The sequence below is a fragment of the Aquarana catesbeiana genome, linkage group LG02 (genome assembly GCF_042186555.1).
Source record: "Aquarana catesbeiana isolate 2022-GZ linkage group LG02, ASM4218655v1, whole genome shotgun sequence".
In the NCBI taxonomy this organism is placed as follows: Eukaryota; Metazoa; Chordata; class Amphibia; order Anura; family Ranidae; genus Aquarana; species Aquarana catesbeiana.
In genome coordinates this window covers 13,220,198-13,236,729 of record NC_133325.1, presented here as the reverse complement: position 1 = coordinate 13,236,729, position 16,532 = coordinate 13,220,198, and the positions used below count along the sequence as shown (strand labels likewise).

Sequence of the window (16,532 nt, the reverse complement as noted above, 5' to 3'; positions counted from 1 at the left end):
CCTCCCTAGCAATGCGGCAAAGTCTGTACACCACTTTATCCCGGAAGACTGGTAAGGACTCCTCTCGCATAGAAGCAGGCCCAGGATCCATTGCAGCGTGAGCACATGGAGTAGGCCTCAGTGCCTCTGGAGAGCCTCAACCTACATCTTCCCCAATATGATCTATGCTCGCCGGGGAAAAGCCTGCATGAGAGGCCCCAGGCTTGCTGCTTCTCTCAGCTGAGATCACAGCAGAGTGAGCCAACAGCACCCTGCAGAACAGCACCACCTGGTGGAGAAGCTCCTCTGGTGCAGAGACTGATGTGACTGGCTCAGTGCTCTCTGTACAGCACTGCAGTATATGTCAGATCTATATAAATGTAGGAGGCAGTGGAAAAATTTATTCCTGAGAGGCAGTGGGAAGGAGCAAGGAGTGACAGTCAGTAGATCAGCACAGTGCAGGGACAGGCAAAGGGAGAGACTTCCATCTGTTGAAGGTCTCTCTTGAAGACCATGTAGTGCCAAGTGTTCATTCAACCTTGCCCTGGGAGGTCTCCATGTGTGTTTGCCAGTCGGGCTGAACAGAAGCAGAAAGTCAGTTAGGAGAACTGGGAGAAAGATTAGCCAGGCATGGCTAATGGCAGCTAGGTGGGCTAGCATTTTCTGCAAGCAAGTGGAGCTGGGGTCAGTGGCCACAGGGAAGAAGAAGGAGGGATGTCATGCCATTCGCTCACAATGCACTACTTTGTCAAGGCACAGAGTTCCTGCCTGCAATGGCCCTTTGCTGAACTAGTACCATCCTGCTAGTTCCCACAGGAGTGATCAGCAGATGCTGTGAAAACCCAGTTTGTGCAGGTGGAAGGAAGAAGAGGACTTTTTGTAAATAGGGAGGAATTGTCCTATTGTTAATAGTTCTGGTCATTTTTCAAGTCAGGTATCCCATAATTCCTTACCCCATCCACGTTATGAACCCATAACAAACAACAAAAACAAGCCAAGGACTGTTTTCTGCATGGAAGTGTATAGAGTGGCTGTGCAGCAGTGGGGACCCGGGACACTAGCGACTCCTACAGGGGTAGTGCTACATAAATGAAAAAGAATATTTACCTAAATAAACTAAAACAAATAAGGCTTATAGCAGCAGATAACATAACAGTTTTTTCCCCCAAAAATAACATAAATAGAACTATATACAAAGAAACATAATTTTATTAACAGTAAAAACTACTAAATTATGCAAAATACAATCCTAATCTCCACTAGGGATGAGCCGAACACCCCCTGGTTCGGTTCGCAGCAGAACATGCGAACAGGCAAAAAATTAGTTTGAACACGCAAACACCGTTAAAGTCTATGGGACACGAACTTGAAAAATCAAAAGTGCTAATTTTAAGGGTTAATATGCAAGTTATTGTCATAAAAAGTGTTTGGGGGCCTGGGTCCTGCCCCAGGGGACATGTATTACTGCAAAAAAAAGTTTTAAAAACTGACGTTTTTTCAGGAGCAATGATTTTAATAATGCTTAAAGTGAAACAATAAAAGTTAAATATTCCTTTAAATTTCATACCTGGGGGATGTCTATAGTATGCCTGTGAAGTGGCACATTTTTTCCCGTGTTTAGAACAGTCCCTGCACAAAATGACATTTCTAAAGGAAAAAAAGTAATTTAAACCTACTTGTGGCTATAATGAATTGTCGGGTCCCGGCAATACAGATGAAAGTCATTGAAAAAAACAGCATGGGATCCCCCCAGTCCATTACCAGGCCCTGTGGGTCTGGTATGAATATTAAGGGGAACCCCAAACCAAAATAAAAAAAAAATTGCGTGGGGGTCCCCTCAAATTCCATACCAGGCCCTTCAGGTCTGGTATGGATATTAAGGGGAACCCTGTGCCAATTTGTTTTTAAAAAATGCCTTATGGGGTCCCCCTCAAAATCCATACCAGACATGAAAGGTATGGATTTTAAGGGGAAATCCGCTCCAAATTTTTTTAAAAAAATGGCGTGGGGTCCCCCCAAAAATCTATACCAGACCCTTATCCGAGCACGCAACCTGGCAGGCCGCAGGAAAAGAGGGGGGGACGAGAGAGCGCCCCCCGAAACGTACCAGGCCACATGCCCTCAACATGGGGAGGGTGCTTTGCGGTAGTCCCCCAAAGCACCTTGTGTACATGTTGATGGGGACAAGGGCTTCATCCCCACAATCCTTGCCCGGTGGTTGTGGGGGACTGCGGGCGGGGGCTTATCGGAATCTGGAAGCCCCCTTTAACAAGGGGACCCCCAGATCCCACCCCCCCATTTGAAATGGTAACGGGTCCCACGAAGTCCATTTATCTTCATCTATGGCTCTGCCGACGGACCAAAAAATAAAATAAAAAAGATCCGCCTCCATGGGAGGCACCTGCCATATGACGCTTCAGCGCCGATGACAGTTCTTTTACAACTGAGGGCGGGGCTACACAGTGACATACCCGGATGACCCCACCCCCCCTCTGATGCACGGGGACTTCCCAATAGCTCCCCCGTGGCGTCAGAGAGGGCAGGGCCACCCATGTACGTACCCATGTACGTACATGCAGCAACGGCTCTTGTCGCATGGTCTGCAGGATTATGGTCCATAGGTACGTAGCGACATTGTGTTGAACAAGTGGATCTCCTAATCCTCAACACTCTGTTGATGTAAACATAGAAATGTCTGGTCTCATTGTAGATGTAGTCTAGCACTACCTTATTTTTTTACTTTTTTATTAGTTCTGCTTGTTTAACGGCTAGTAGTGCAGCACTACGTTCTAGCCTAGGTACAGTGTGCTCATGGTGTGGAGCTAGCTTTGCCTTGCCCACGACAAATCCTACATAGCATCGGTTTGCAAAGGTTTTGGCTCTGTGTCTTTGTAGTGGGTATGGGAGCATATGGGCGTGAAACATGGAGATCAGATAAGACTGATAGAGAGTTCCTCCACTCTACCCAAGAGTTCCTCTTAACAAGGGGTAGTGGGGCATCCCAGTCGGATGTTTCACGAATCAAGTCTCTCAGTAGGGCTTTACCTTGAATTGTAACAGATGCCGCAAATCCTAATTGATCATATAGGCTATTGATTGTGGACAAGACACCTCTGCGAGTGAAGGGCCCTTCTTCTCCGTTTGTTTGGAAGGTAAAGGAATCAGATTTCAAGTCCCAAAGTAGATCTAGACTGTGCTGTACAGGTAAAGAGTCTGTACCTAGAGCTAAGTCAATTAGATCATTAGAATGGTCTTGAGCAGGGAAAGCTTCCATTACCTCTTTGCTGTTGGAAGCAATCTTGTGAAGCCTGAGATTGTCTGCAAACAGTCTGCAAACAGTTATCTACATAAAAGTCTTTCTCTACGAATTGTTTTGCATCTGAGCCATACTCAAGTTCACCTACTTGGGCAGAATGTCTGAGTCCATAGATAGCGACTACAGGTGAAGGGCTATTGCCAAAGATGTGTACCCTCATGTGATACTGTGAGATGTCTTTGGAAGGGTCATTGTCTCTGAACCAAAGGAACCTTAGTTAGTTTCTGTCTTCCTCTCAGACCAAGAAACAATAGAACATCTGTTGGATGTCAGCTATGAAGGCAATAGAATCTTTGCGGAAGCGTAAGAGCACTCACAGGAGTTTGTTGTGGAGGTCTGGGCCTGTCAAGAGGACATCGTTCAAGGAGACACCCTTGAATTTGGCACTAGTCAAACACTACTCGGATTTGACCTGGCTTTTTAGGCTGGTACACTCCGAATATAGGGAGATACCAACACTCTTCAGAGTCTTTAAGGGTGGGCACTATCTCGGCGTGACTGTTCTCAAAGATCTTCCCAATGAAAGAAAAGAAATGTTCTCTCATCTCTGGCTTTCTTTGTAAATTATGTCTAAGGGAAGCAAAAAATTGTAGCACTTGTTCTCGGTTGTTGGGGAAGCGCTCTGTGATCTGAAGGGAAGAGGTGTGACCTAGCTGTTTGTGCTATCTTTGACTAGTCCTTGCTCCATTATTTCTAAGAAGAGTTTGTGCTCAATAGACATTGACACACAATTGTCATCTTTAGTTCTTTGAAAGACTGTGCACCCTAAATGGTCTCGGTCACTGACACAGGCAAAGTTGTCACTAGTGGAGCTTGTGAAGGGACAAGACACGTGGGTGGTGTAGGCCGATTCCTTAACAAGGAAATGGTTGTGGCATGGCTGGAAAAGAGAGGGATGCCCATTCTCTAGGGTATTTGTGAGCATGTTGCTAACGGAGTTAGGTTTGTGCACGCTTCCTAGACAGACATCTCCTATGATGACCCATCCAAAGTCTAACCTCTGAGCATAAGGAGAGTTGTTGGGACCATTAATTTGAGCTCTTGATTTGTGGAATCAGAGATATCTCTCCCAAGGAGTAGGATAATCTGAACCTGAGGATCAAGTTCTGGTATTAGATGCGCTATGCGTTTCAAGTGTGGGTGATGAGCAGCTGCATCTGGTGTAGGAATTTCAGATCTATGATCAGGGATCTGGTTGCATTCGATAAGAGTTCGCAAAGACAAGCATGATTGTTCATCAATGGACTCAACTTGTTTGCCGGATGCTCTCCTCCCTGCCGTCTCCACTATTCCTGCACAAGTTTTTAAGGCGTAGGAGATGCTGGGGCCTTTAATCCCAAAGATGTCAAAGAAGGTTGACTAATGACTTTTTGTCCTGCTGAGTAGACTCTGACTAGACAGATTTTGGTGCAGGACCTGCCACCTATGATTTCTTTGCAGACCTCTGTACATTGTGAAGTGATCTCTGGTGTAGTTGTAATGGTGTGCTCTTCCTCCCCGCCATGCTCACTAGTGCTAAGAGTGTGTAGTAAAGTAAGTCCATGAAGCTGGCCCAGGATGTAAGCCTGTGTTGTGATCTGAGCTGTCACATTCTGTGCATTTTAAACTGACCTTACAGTCCTTGGCAAAGGGAGATGTTGAAGAGCAGCACCTGTAGCAGATGTGGTTCTCCTTGAGGATGGCCTTGTGGTCCTGCAGGGTTTTCTCTCTGAAGGCTCTGCATTTTAGGAGAGGATGTGGCTTCTGATGCAAGGGACACTGCTTACCAGGATCTTTGACCTTTGTCTCCGAGTTAGAGTAGCTGGCAGACCTGTGAAAAGAATCTGGAGGAGTCACGTTAGTTTTTTGTACTGCTACTGGAGGTTTGTGAGGGTTAAGTCCTGAAGCAGCAGCACATGACAATGTAAAATCAAAAACGTGGATCATTTCTTGTTTTAGCTTGCTGGCACACAAAGTCCACAAAAGCAGAAAATGAAGGGAATGGTACATCATGCTGTCTTTTAAATCGGGATCCATGTGTAATCCACTGCTCTTGCAACTTATAGGCTAACTTTTGTACAATTGGGTTGACACCTCTTGCTGTGTCAAACAATGCAAGTCCTTGCAAGTCCCCCTCGGATTTGGCTACTTGAAGTTCCATTAGCAAGTCACTTAGCTCCCTAAGTTTCTAGTAGGCTTTGTTAGGTATTTTGGGGAAGCTATCAAGTCTTTTTAATAGCGCGCTTTCTACTGCTTCTGCTGAACCATAACACTAATCAAGTCTACCCCAGATCATTTTAAGACCAGTGTCTGGGAGGTTTATATTTATTGTCCTGATTTGCCTGGCGTGCTTGGCAGACTAATTTCCAAGCCACTTGGTCGGGAGGGCTATCTCCTCACTGCAGGACAAATCTAAGTCTCTGATGGCATTTTGAAAGGAAGACCGCCAGGCTCTGTAGCTTTCAGGGCGGTCATTGAAATTTTCAAGTCCTTTGGTGACTAACTCACATCGTGCAAAGAACCTTGCAAAGTCTATGGTGGCTTGGTTAGTCTGCTGCGTGTTGCCATGGTGAGTTAGCTGTGTGTAGCCATACCTTTTGAGGGTGTCAAGCCGGCCTCTGTCGCACCTGGCTTGAACTTTGGTTCTGGAAGATGATCAGCAGGCTCTGTTACCTCACATATAGGGAGTCTGTTGTAGGAGGCTTCACTTGGCATGGATTTCTCCTGTTTGCAGGCTTGAGACTTGTCGCTGACTTGCTGTGGTACCGTGTAGTGTCTTTGGCTTGTCTCTTTGACATCATCTATGTCACTGCTTTGCTTAAAATGTTGATTGATGTAATCTGAAATTTGTTGTAGAGAATCTTGAGTTTCAGCTTCTGGGTCGAGAATATTGCTGCGTCTGCTGCATTCACTTCTCGGCTATACAGCTAATTCTAAGGCCTCTGCTTCGGCTATGGTGGCTGCTGCTTCCTTCTCTACAGTGAGTTTCTCTAGGGCTACTTCTAGGAGGGCTTCCTCGGCCTCTAACTGTACCTCTTGCTGCACTCTCTCTGTCTTTAGCTTATCTTTCTCCTTTTTAATCTGCATTTCTAGCTCAGCAAAGGCTGCTCGGGCCTTGGTGACTTCAGCTTTTGCACGTGCGATGACGAGTGCATTGCTTGTGGAGGAAGATCTAGAGGAGCCAAAATTTTGGGACCTTGTCTTGAGTGAAGATGTCTGGCTATGTGACATGTTGCTTGCAGGAATGCTTGACTGTGAAGAGACTGCTGTATTGCCATATGCAGGTGACTGTGCTGACAGGGTAACAGGCCTCTGTGTAGTCACTGTCCTAAATCCCACTTGCTGGATAGCCGCTGTTTCACTGTTCTGTTCTCTCTACACGTTTGTCCCTGGCGTGTATGTAGCTCAACATAAAGTTTAAACCTTGAATTCTAAAATAACCAGACTGTCTGTAACTTTGGATCTTTATTACAATGAACAGTTGGTGGCTAGGGATGAGCTGAACACCTCTTGGTTCGATTTGCAGCAAAACATGCAAACAGGCAAAAAATTTGTTTGAACACGCGAACACCATTAAAGTCTATGGGACACGAACATGAATAATCAAAAGTGCTAATTTTAAAGACTTATATGCAAGTTATTGTCATAAAAAGTGTTTGGGGACTCGGGTCCTGCCAGGGGACATGTATCAGTGCAAAAAAAAGTTTTAAAAAACAGCCGTTTTTTCGGAAGCAGAGATTTTAATAATGCTTAAAGTGAAACAATAAAAGTTATATATTCCTTTAAATTTCGTACCTGGGGGGTGTCTATAGTATGCCCGTAAGGTAGCGCATGTTTCCCGTGTTTAGAACAGTCAGAGAGCAAAATGACATTTCTATAGGAAAAATAGTAATTTAAAAGTACTCGTGGCTATATAAATTGTCGGTACCGGCAATACACATAAAAGTCATTGAAAAAAACAGCATGGGATTCCCTCACAGTCCATTACCAATCACTTCAGGTCTGGTATGGATTTTAAGGGGAACCCCGTGCCAAATTTCTTTTTAAAATGGCGCGGGGGTCCCCCCAAACCCAGACATGAAAGGTATGGATTTTAAGGGGAAACCCGCTCCAATTTTTTTTTTTAAAATGGCTTGGGGTCCCCCAAAAATCCATACCAGACCCTTATCCGAGCATGCAACCTGGCAGGCCGCGGGAAAAGAGGGGGGGATGAGAGAGCGCCCCCCCTCCTGAACTGTACCAGGCCACATGCCCTCAACATGGGGAGGGTGCTTTGGGGTAGCCCCCCAAAACACTTTCCCCCCATGTTGATGGGGACAAGGGCCTCATCCCCACAATCCTTGCCCGGTGGTTGTGGGGGTCTGCGGGCGGGGGTCTTATCGGAATCTGGAAGCCCCCTTTAACAAGGGGACCCCCAGATCCCAGCCCCCCGCTATGTGAATTGGTAATGGGGTACAAATGTACCCCTACCATTTCACAAAATAAGTGTCATAAATGTTAAAAAAGACAATAGCTGGTTTTTGACAATTCCTCTATTAATATCTTCTTCTTTCCCTGCTTCCTCTTCCATCTTCTTCTGGTCTTCCTTCGGTTTTCTTCTTCCTCCATTTTGTTCTTCCCCCGCTTCTTCCTCTATCTTCCTCTGCTTCATTCTTCAGACTTCTCCTCCGGCATCTTCCTCCAGCCTTCTCCTCCGGCATCTTCCTCCGGCTTCTTTTTCCCCGCTTCGTCCTCCGGACGATCCGCCTCAATGGGAGTCTCCTGCTGTGTGACGCTTCTGTTCTTGTGGCAGTTCTTTTATAACTGGGACCCCCACGTCATTTTTCTTTTAAATTTTGGCGTGGGGTTCCCCTTAAAATCCATACCAGACCTGCAGGGCCTGGTATGGAATTTGGGGGGAACCCCACACAGTTTTTTTTTACATTTTGGTTCGGGGTTCCCCTTAATATTCATACCAGACTCAAAGCTGTTCTTTTCAATTACTTTTATGTGTATTGCCGGGACTGACAATTCATATAGCCGCGAGTACTTTTAAATGACTTCTTTTCCTTTAGAAATGTTATTTTGCTCTCGGACTGTTCTAAACACGGGAAACATGCACCACTTTACAGGCATACTATAGACAACCCCCAGGTACGAAATTTTAAAGAATATTTCACTTTTAATGTTTCACTTTAAGAATTATTAAAATCACTGCTCCCGAAAAAACTGCCTTTTTTAAAACTTTTTTTGCATTGATCCATGTCTCCTGGGGAAGGACCCGGGTCCCCAAACACGTTTTATGACAAAACCATACATATAAGCCTTTAAAATTAGCACTTTTGATTTCTCCCATAGACAATTCAATATAGCCGCAAGTACTTTTAAATTACTTTTTTTCCTTTAGAAATGTCATTTTGTGCAGGGACTGTTCTAAAGATGGGAAACATGCGCTATTTTACAGGCATACTATAGACACCCCCCAGGTACGAAATTTAAAGGAATATTTCACTTTTATTGTTTCACTTTAAGCATTATAAAAATCACTGCTCCCGAAAAAACATCAGTTTTTAAAACTTTTTTTGCATTGATCCATGTCCCCTGAGGCAGGACCCAGGTCCCCAAACACTTTTTATGACAATAACTTGCATATTAACCTTTAAAATTAGCACTTTTGATTTCTCCAATAGACTTTTAAAGGGTGTTCTGCGGCTTTCGAATTTGCGCAAACACCCCAAATTGTTCGCTACTCGGCGAACGGGCGAACAGCCAATGTTCGAGTCGAACTCATGTTCGACCTGAACATAAAGCTCATCCCTATTGGTGGCCATATAAGAATATGATGTGCACGCAGTAAAACAGCAATTCTGCTTTGGAAGGACCAGGATTTTCCTTGGAAACATGTGGTGCAGGCTTAGCTGACTCCCATGCGGTCTGTCCCAATGGAGAAGGTGAAACAGACTTGTAGTAGGAAGTGGAGCTAGTTCCCAGTGACAAAGCTGACATACAGAAATACTGGGATCAGGTAAGTTTTATTCAGGTCAATCCTTTCCCTGTAAGAGTGTCTCTAATTCTACTAGCTGGCAGCCTTGGCATAGGCACCTTGTAGCCCGCTCTCCCAAATTGGAAGACTGTAATCGCCGGGACCAAATTTGATGCCTAAAACTTTAATTTCCTGCCGGCGCTCTGGGAAGGCATCCAGTAGCTCAAAGCCTTTGCCCTCCTCTCCCATTCAGATAACCTCACTCTTATCCAGATTGATTTTTGAGCCAAATGCCTCAGCATACTGCCTCATCACCGAGACTACCTCTTCCATCTCCTCCCTCCCAGAGATGAAAACAGACACATCATCAGCATAGGCTACGACCCTCAGAGGAGGCTCACCAGGAATGCCCAAAGGCACTCCGCACAACGGTCCGCTCTCTAACCTCCAGATGAAGGGATCAATTGTAAACGCGTATAGCAGAGGAGGCAAAGGACACCCCTGACGTACACCCAAGCCAACCTCAAAAGGCCGTCCGATCCAACCATTCACAAGCATGAAGCTTTCAGCTCCTCTGTACAAGGTCTTCAGCCAATTCAAAAAGCCCTCCTCCAGGCCATACTTGCCAAGAAGCTGCCATAGGTACTAGGGCTGAAACAACTAATTGATTATGAAATTAATTGATTACTATTTTCATAATCCATTAATCGGCCAGTAACATAATGGGGTTAAAAAAAACCTAAAATGAGCCCTTTATAAAAAACATCAAATAATCGCTACTGTAAATACTACTTTCACAGTTCTACAGTAAAAAAATGAAATTATTTTTGCCAATATTTTTCCTAAAAACATTGAGAAGGCTAATGGGCTGCCAATTCTCAAATAATCTTTACCCATTGACAGAAGAATCAGCGCAGATTGTTGCATGGAGGGAGAGAACGAACCCTCTCTCAGACAGCCATTAAAAACCTCCACCAAATATGGGGCCAGAGTAACCTTAAAGTGCTTATAAAACTTGGCTGTCAATCCATCTGGCCCAGGCAACTTGCTATGACCTGGCAGTTTCCAGGATCCCCGACTTGGACTTCGTCAAGGAACCCGTACTGTCAACCAGGCCTACAACTGACTTAACTGCTCTACCTTGTTTGCAATTCTTGTAAGGGTCGGGCGAATGATATTTCCCCGTAATCCCTTTCCATAACCAAAGAGGCATGCCTGTCATATTGACACTCCCTGAGCAAGAGTTTAACCTCAGAGATCATTCTCGGATCTCCATTATGCAACACAAGCCTATAAAGCTTCCTCGCAGATGCTGGTAGGTGACATACTAACGTCAAGTCAATAACGTATCAAGTTGTTTATTTCTTCCAATGGCCTTGAAAAACTCATCGATCCTTCGTTTTGCAAGCTCCCACCACTCTGACTTACTGCTGCAAAAGTCCATGATCGATACCTGTGCCTGAAAAAAATCCTCAAAGGATTGACTCACCTTCACATCGTCCAGGAGTGCCGATTTTAGCTTCCAGGTACCCCTCCCCCTAGGTGGTGTATTGGGGCTATTCAGAGTCACAGACAGAATACAGTGATGGGAAAACTCCACCGCATGACACACTGGTGCCGAGAAGGCAGAATTCCCCTTTAAAAAACCTATCTATTCTACTTTGACTACTACCTCGCTGAAAAGTGAATCCCGTGTCGTCTGGGCAGCAATGAATGTGCACATCAACCAGACCCGCCTCTCTAGCTATTTTGATAAAAAAATGCCATCACAGTCCAGCCTGGCTCTGGTACCTTTCCTGTCCTTAGTCCTAGTGACGGTGTTGAAATCACCACCTAAGACAACTTTCTGGGCTGTAAAAAGAAAAGGCTTGATCTTCATGAAGTGGCATTTTCTGTCCCATTTTGTCTGGGACCATGCATCTCCCCATTTCTACCTCAATAATCCGCCGACAGGTTACCATGGCAGAAAAAAGTACCGCAACTCTGGTGTAAGGCTTGGCCGCAAGAGAAGAGAAAGAGGGACCACGCCTCCACTCCTTCTTCGCCAGATGAATATCGGCCAAACGAGACAACCGGGTCTCTTGCAAAAAGAAAATATCAGCATCAAACCTGCTGAGCAAAACTAAGGCCATGTTACGAGCACTTACTGATTTTCTGCTGGCGACATTAATGGTCGCCACCTTCAAAAGGAGATGGAACCACCATCAGGTTGATTGAGGTATACGTTTCTTAGCCTGCTTACCCCCCTCCCTACTCGGAGAACCTACACACCTCAATGTCCTATGTGATTCTTCCGCCATTGAAATCACAGATTCATCACCCAAAGAACCCTCACCCTGCACCTCAGAAAGCACATCAAACGTGTTGGACACCTCCACCCTCCCAGGCTCAGGTACCGCCACATCCTTCTTGTTCTTCCTCTTCCCAGACTTTCTTTTTGCCTTCAGCCACTCCATATCATCTTGAGACAATCCTGACTGCAAAGCCTCCTCCCCTTCCAGTCTACCATCACCCACAACACCATCCACCCCACTCCCTCCACTCACCACAACAGCCCCCCCACCCTTTATCCCAGCACCCCCACCATCATTCACTCCACTCCCCGGTGCCTCAGGCCCTCCAGTCCTCAGATGCCGGGGAGTGGGTGTCGGTGCAACCATACACACTAGTCCATCTCCCTCCACAGCCCCCACTACCTCTGGGGAGACTGACACGGGGGGGGATCAGACACATCATTCACGGACACCGACTCGGGGGGGGGGCATAACACAAGGGGATGACACAACATTGGATGGACCATCAGACACTGATTGCACTGAGACAACATAAACAGAGACATTGGGGACCCCTGGCACAGCCCCCCTCTCATCTGCCTCCTCCATGTCCAGACGAAAAAACTCTTCCACCAAAGCGGATTGATTATGTAAAGCCTCAGGGCACTGGCTATACGCATGCCCAAACTTATCACAAATATTGCATTTGATCTTATTGCAATCCCTAGCCAGATGCCCCAGGTCCTGAAACAAAGAGCACTTTATCTCTAGACATGAGGAAGTGAAATGACCCCGAGAACTGCACTTATTACAGAGTTTGTGCTGCCCAGAGTAAAACACAACAATCCTATTCTTTCCAATGAAGGCTGAGAAGGAGAAGATGCTGGACCACATTCAAACTCACATGCAACCTTATCTGCACTGACCACCCACCTGTCCATATGCCCCTCTCATCCAGAATCTTCTTCAACGGGGTCAGAAGTTCCCCATATCTCCTCACCCCCACCCTCCCACTTGAGCAGCACTACATTCTGTCGCTTGAAGGAAAGGGGTGCAGATCGCAGACCTCCCTGTGCTGCCCCCCAATGTGACCCCCTCATCCCAGCCAGAGCCCCAGCATAGGTTTTATTAGCAGGATTAGACACTTCAGACCTGACAGCTGTACCCTGATTATTGGTTGCAGGAACCTCAGAACCCCCGCTCTGCAAATCACCATTAGAGACAGCAGGTGTCACTCCATCCCCAACACACATGCATTCCCCTTTCCAGCATTACAAGCAGCAATATCATTCACATCCATGGCACTACTGCTCCCAGCAGACCCACTCACACCAGATGCTGCTGTTTTCTCCTCCTCCTCCTCCCCCCAACAAACTCCTCATAGGCAAAAGTCTTCAGCTCCTTGTCACTATTCCCTGAGATTTCAGTAACACCTTTCACAGTGCAGACTTTTTCCTTCTCAGTATTATTTGCTGCACCAGCAGCCATCAGTGGGGATTAAGGATGAGCTCCGGCGTGTTTGCACAGCCCACGTGGAGAGCCCGTCAGGAAGTCGGCACTTTGCTGCGCTAATCACAGGCAGTGAGACATTGTTCCAATGCGTGGCTGCAGAGATCGGGAAATATCTCACTGCCTGTGATTAGCACAACGCAGTGCCGACTTCCTGGCGGGCTCGGCACGTGAGCTGTGCGAACACACCGGAGCTCATCCTTAGTGGGGATTGTGCAGAAACAATGGCAGATTCCTTCCCCTCCCCCCCAGCAGAGTTCACAGTCATAGATGACTTACTGTCAGAGATCAGAGTCCCAGGCATGTTATTAGCAGAGTCCAGTCCTGTAGGCACAGCAGCCATCTTCTCTGCAGAGTCCTGTGCAGACACAGCTAGTTTTCCCTCCAAAACACTCCTCTCCATGCTGCACTGCATGCTGGAATCCAAAACTGTCAGTTTTTAGCAAACATGGGTTTGCAGCGAGCTTTACCTTTACAGGTCCTGGTGCAGAATCCTCACCATTGTCCTCATCCGCTGAAGGGTTCTTTCACTCAAGGGAGACTTAATTTCCTGAATAAAATTTAGCAGCTCTCCACCATCTAGATCTACCTCCTGTGTTGTTCCTCCAGCTTGCTTTGGAGGGTGGGAGGCAGAGGCCGCCATTTCATCTGGTGAAGCAGATCCTGAGGTGGATGGGATATCAGGGGCAACATCCAGGACCCTCTCCTCACTCTCCACTCGTACTGCCACCTCCGATGCCTTTCCACATGTGGTGTCATCCCTCATTTTCTGGAACCTTTCCTCATTCTGGAACTTCTTTTTGAAAGCTCCGCTTCTCTTTCAGTGCTTTCACCAGATTCTGCTGGCGCTTCATGGCGTCCTCCAAAACTTTTACCTCCGGTTTCAGGCTCTGTCTCTTCTTGCTAAATGCTTTATCATGCACGGCTTTCTTTTTCCTGTACTCTGTGTAGCGTTGTGTTGCCACTAGTTACTAACATCCACCATATCACCCTGCTGCCAGACCTTCATATATCACCTCTGAGGCAATGAACAGTCATTTGCTTTGTTTTGTTTTTGTTTATTGGGGGATATAACTTGGTTGGGGAAAGGGGTATATGGGATTCCCATAGATCAAATTACTTTGCCATCATATTTATAAGTTAGAACATTGAGCCTTGAAGAAATGATGTACATGTATAACATCTACAGTCTCTTCCCTGCATCACCATGCAGATTATTGCTCCTCCTCTGCGGAACGGTGGACCACTGTTCCCAGCTAGCCCAGCTTTCAAATCCTGCGCCCTCGGGCCACATCGATTTGACACTATTCCCCACAGTCTCTCCTCTGATCCAGGACTCCTCATCAATGACCGTGTAATGATGAGGACTTCATCCATGACCGTGTAAGAATGAAGTTCCTTCCTAGACTTCCTGGCATGTCTCCACATCCAGCCCTCCACTGTGGTATAGTCACCGACCTTTCTCTGCCCCGAGTCCATGATGGAGAACTTAACCGGACTATACGTTCCGACAGCTTCTCCAGCCCTTCTGCTCCAGGAACTCCTCATCAATGACCGCGTAATGATGAGGACTCCACCCATGACCGTGTAAGGGTGAATCTCCCTCACAGCTCTCCCGGGCCTCCTCCCGTGATTGGCGCACCCCCCCCCAGATGGGCGTGCCCTCCTGCTGCTGTCTAGTACTCCATTCTCTACTTCTCCCGACCGACAACCCCCCCCCGAGTGGCCTGTTACCTCAGCTTATATGGGAGGCCTGCCCCCTGCCAATTCCAACTGGGGATTGGTCAGGGCTCCTTACATGAGCTGCCTGCCACTCCAGTTCTAGACCCTGCCCGTCTTCCAGAACATTCTCACTGGAAGCAGGGGAGGCGCCTCAGAACCGAATACAGGTGGTCACACCTACTGCTACACTAACCACTTCCTGCCCCTCAGATCAAAACAGACAGGCCTAGCCTGCAGCATAGTCATGCCTAAATTTACCTGTACTGACAGTTTCCCTAGCAAAAAATCCTATGCTAGCACCTACCTATGGTAGAGGGTGCTACATTTGCTTTCAGGCGCACCAGCTTTTCCTCCTCCTTCTTAATCCTATTTAAATGATCAGCAATCTGCTGTCTGAAACCGGATGTAGGTTCCCCTTTTTTTGGGCCATAGCCCAAGGTCTTCAGGTGAAGATGTGGTTTGGGATCGCAGGTTGGATCCCCCAGGGGAACCATCGCCCGGGTCAATCCCAGAAACTCCCATCCTCACTGGGGCCAGGGAATTCACCTGACCCCCTGGTGTCTGGAGAAGGGAGAGCTGCAGCACACACAACCTCTCTGGTACAGAGACTGATGTTGACTGGCTTAGTATTATCTGTACAGCACTGCAGTATATGTCAGAGCTATATAAAGGTATTTTTATAATAGTGTATGACCATAAAAGCACCATCATGTTATTGAACATGAATATAAACATGAGTGGAATTGGAAATGAATGTATTATTATTTTACTACTAGTTTGAGATATATATACAGTACTGTATACAGGTATGTCTATCTATCTATCTATCTATCTATCTATCTATCTATCTATCTATCTATCTATCTATCTATCTATCTATCTATCTATCTATCTATCTATCTATCTATCTATCTATCTATTTATCTTATATTTATAGATAATTGTATTTTCCAACTAAATAAACAGGTGGCATATTGATCTTATTTTATCTCCTCAGATGCGGCAGAATTTCCGAATTCTTGGCCCGGGACTCACTTCATCATTAACAAACTTCTTGCTATACTGGTTGTAATTTTTTTCTTCTGAGGTCACCTCATGGTAAAGGGTTTCAGCGCTGTGTGCCGTCCACAATCACCATCTTATCATGATGAATGTACTCATATGGTGCCAAAACTCCATCCAAAATTTCAGTTTTAGCTTTGGATGGAGCTGGGAAGGATTATGACCCCTATTGGGTTTTTATTGGCCAATATTATTATAACTATTATTAATGTTGTGCTTTACCTTCATTACCAACTTTTTTGTTAATTTTGTGATCAATTTGATTGTTATGAACATTATCCTGGGTATGATTATTATCACTATGATTTCCATTTTTACTATCAATAATACACTATATTGTCAAAAGTATTGGGACACCTGCCTTTACGCGCACATGAACTTTAATGGCCTCCCAGTCTTGGTCCGTGGGGTTCAATATTGCGTTTGGCTAAGATCAAGTGTAGTATCTGTTCTTATCAATTGTTAGGGAAAGAACCTTTTACCATCTTTGCCAGTTTGGGGGATCAGTTAGTACTTCACTGATGTAATTAGGAGGGGGGGCGGTGGGAGGGCCTTTTGCACAAGGCTTGTCCCCAGATGTAGGCAAGACTCCCCCTAAGCGCTCTAAGTTCTGATGCCTTCCTGGTAGAGATGGGGCTGCACTAGTCTGGCCAAGGGCCGTGCTCCGAATGAAGCCTGTGGTGTATGTGCCATAATTTTCACTGTGTATGTGGTACACTTTTTGAGTTTA

General features: G+C 46.1%; 1 protein-coding gene across 1 annotated transcript in view; it reads left to right on the top strand.

Annotated features, from left to right (window-relative positions):
• The window catches only part of LOC141129607 (ecto-ADP-ribosyltransferase 5-like), a 45,575-nt gene extending 29,414 nt beyond the window's left edge, over positions 1-16,161 (top strand). Inside the window, exon 4 of the mRNA XM_073617706.1 lies at positions 15,738-16,161. Coding sequence (XP_073473807.1) covers positions 15,738-15,826 — 89 coding nt within the window. The 3' untranslated portion in view covers positions 15,827-16,161. The remainder of the gene's footprint in view (positions 1-15,737) is intronic.
• The last annotated feature ends 371 nt before the right edge of the window (positions 16,162-16,532 follow it).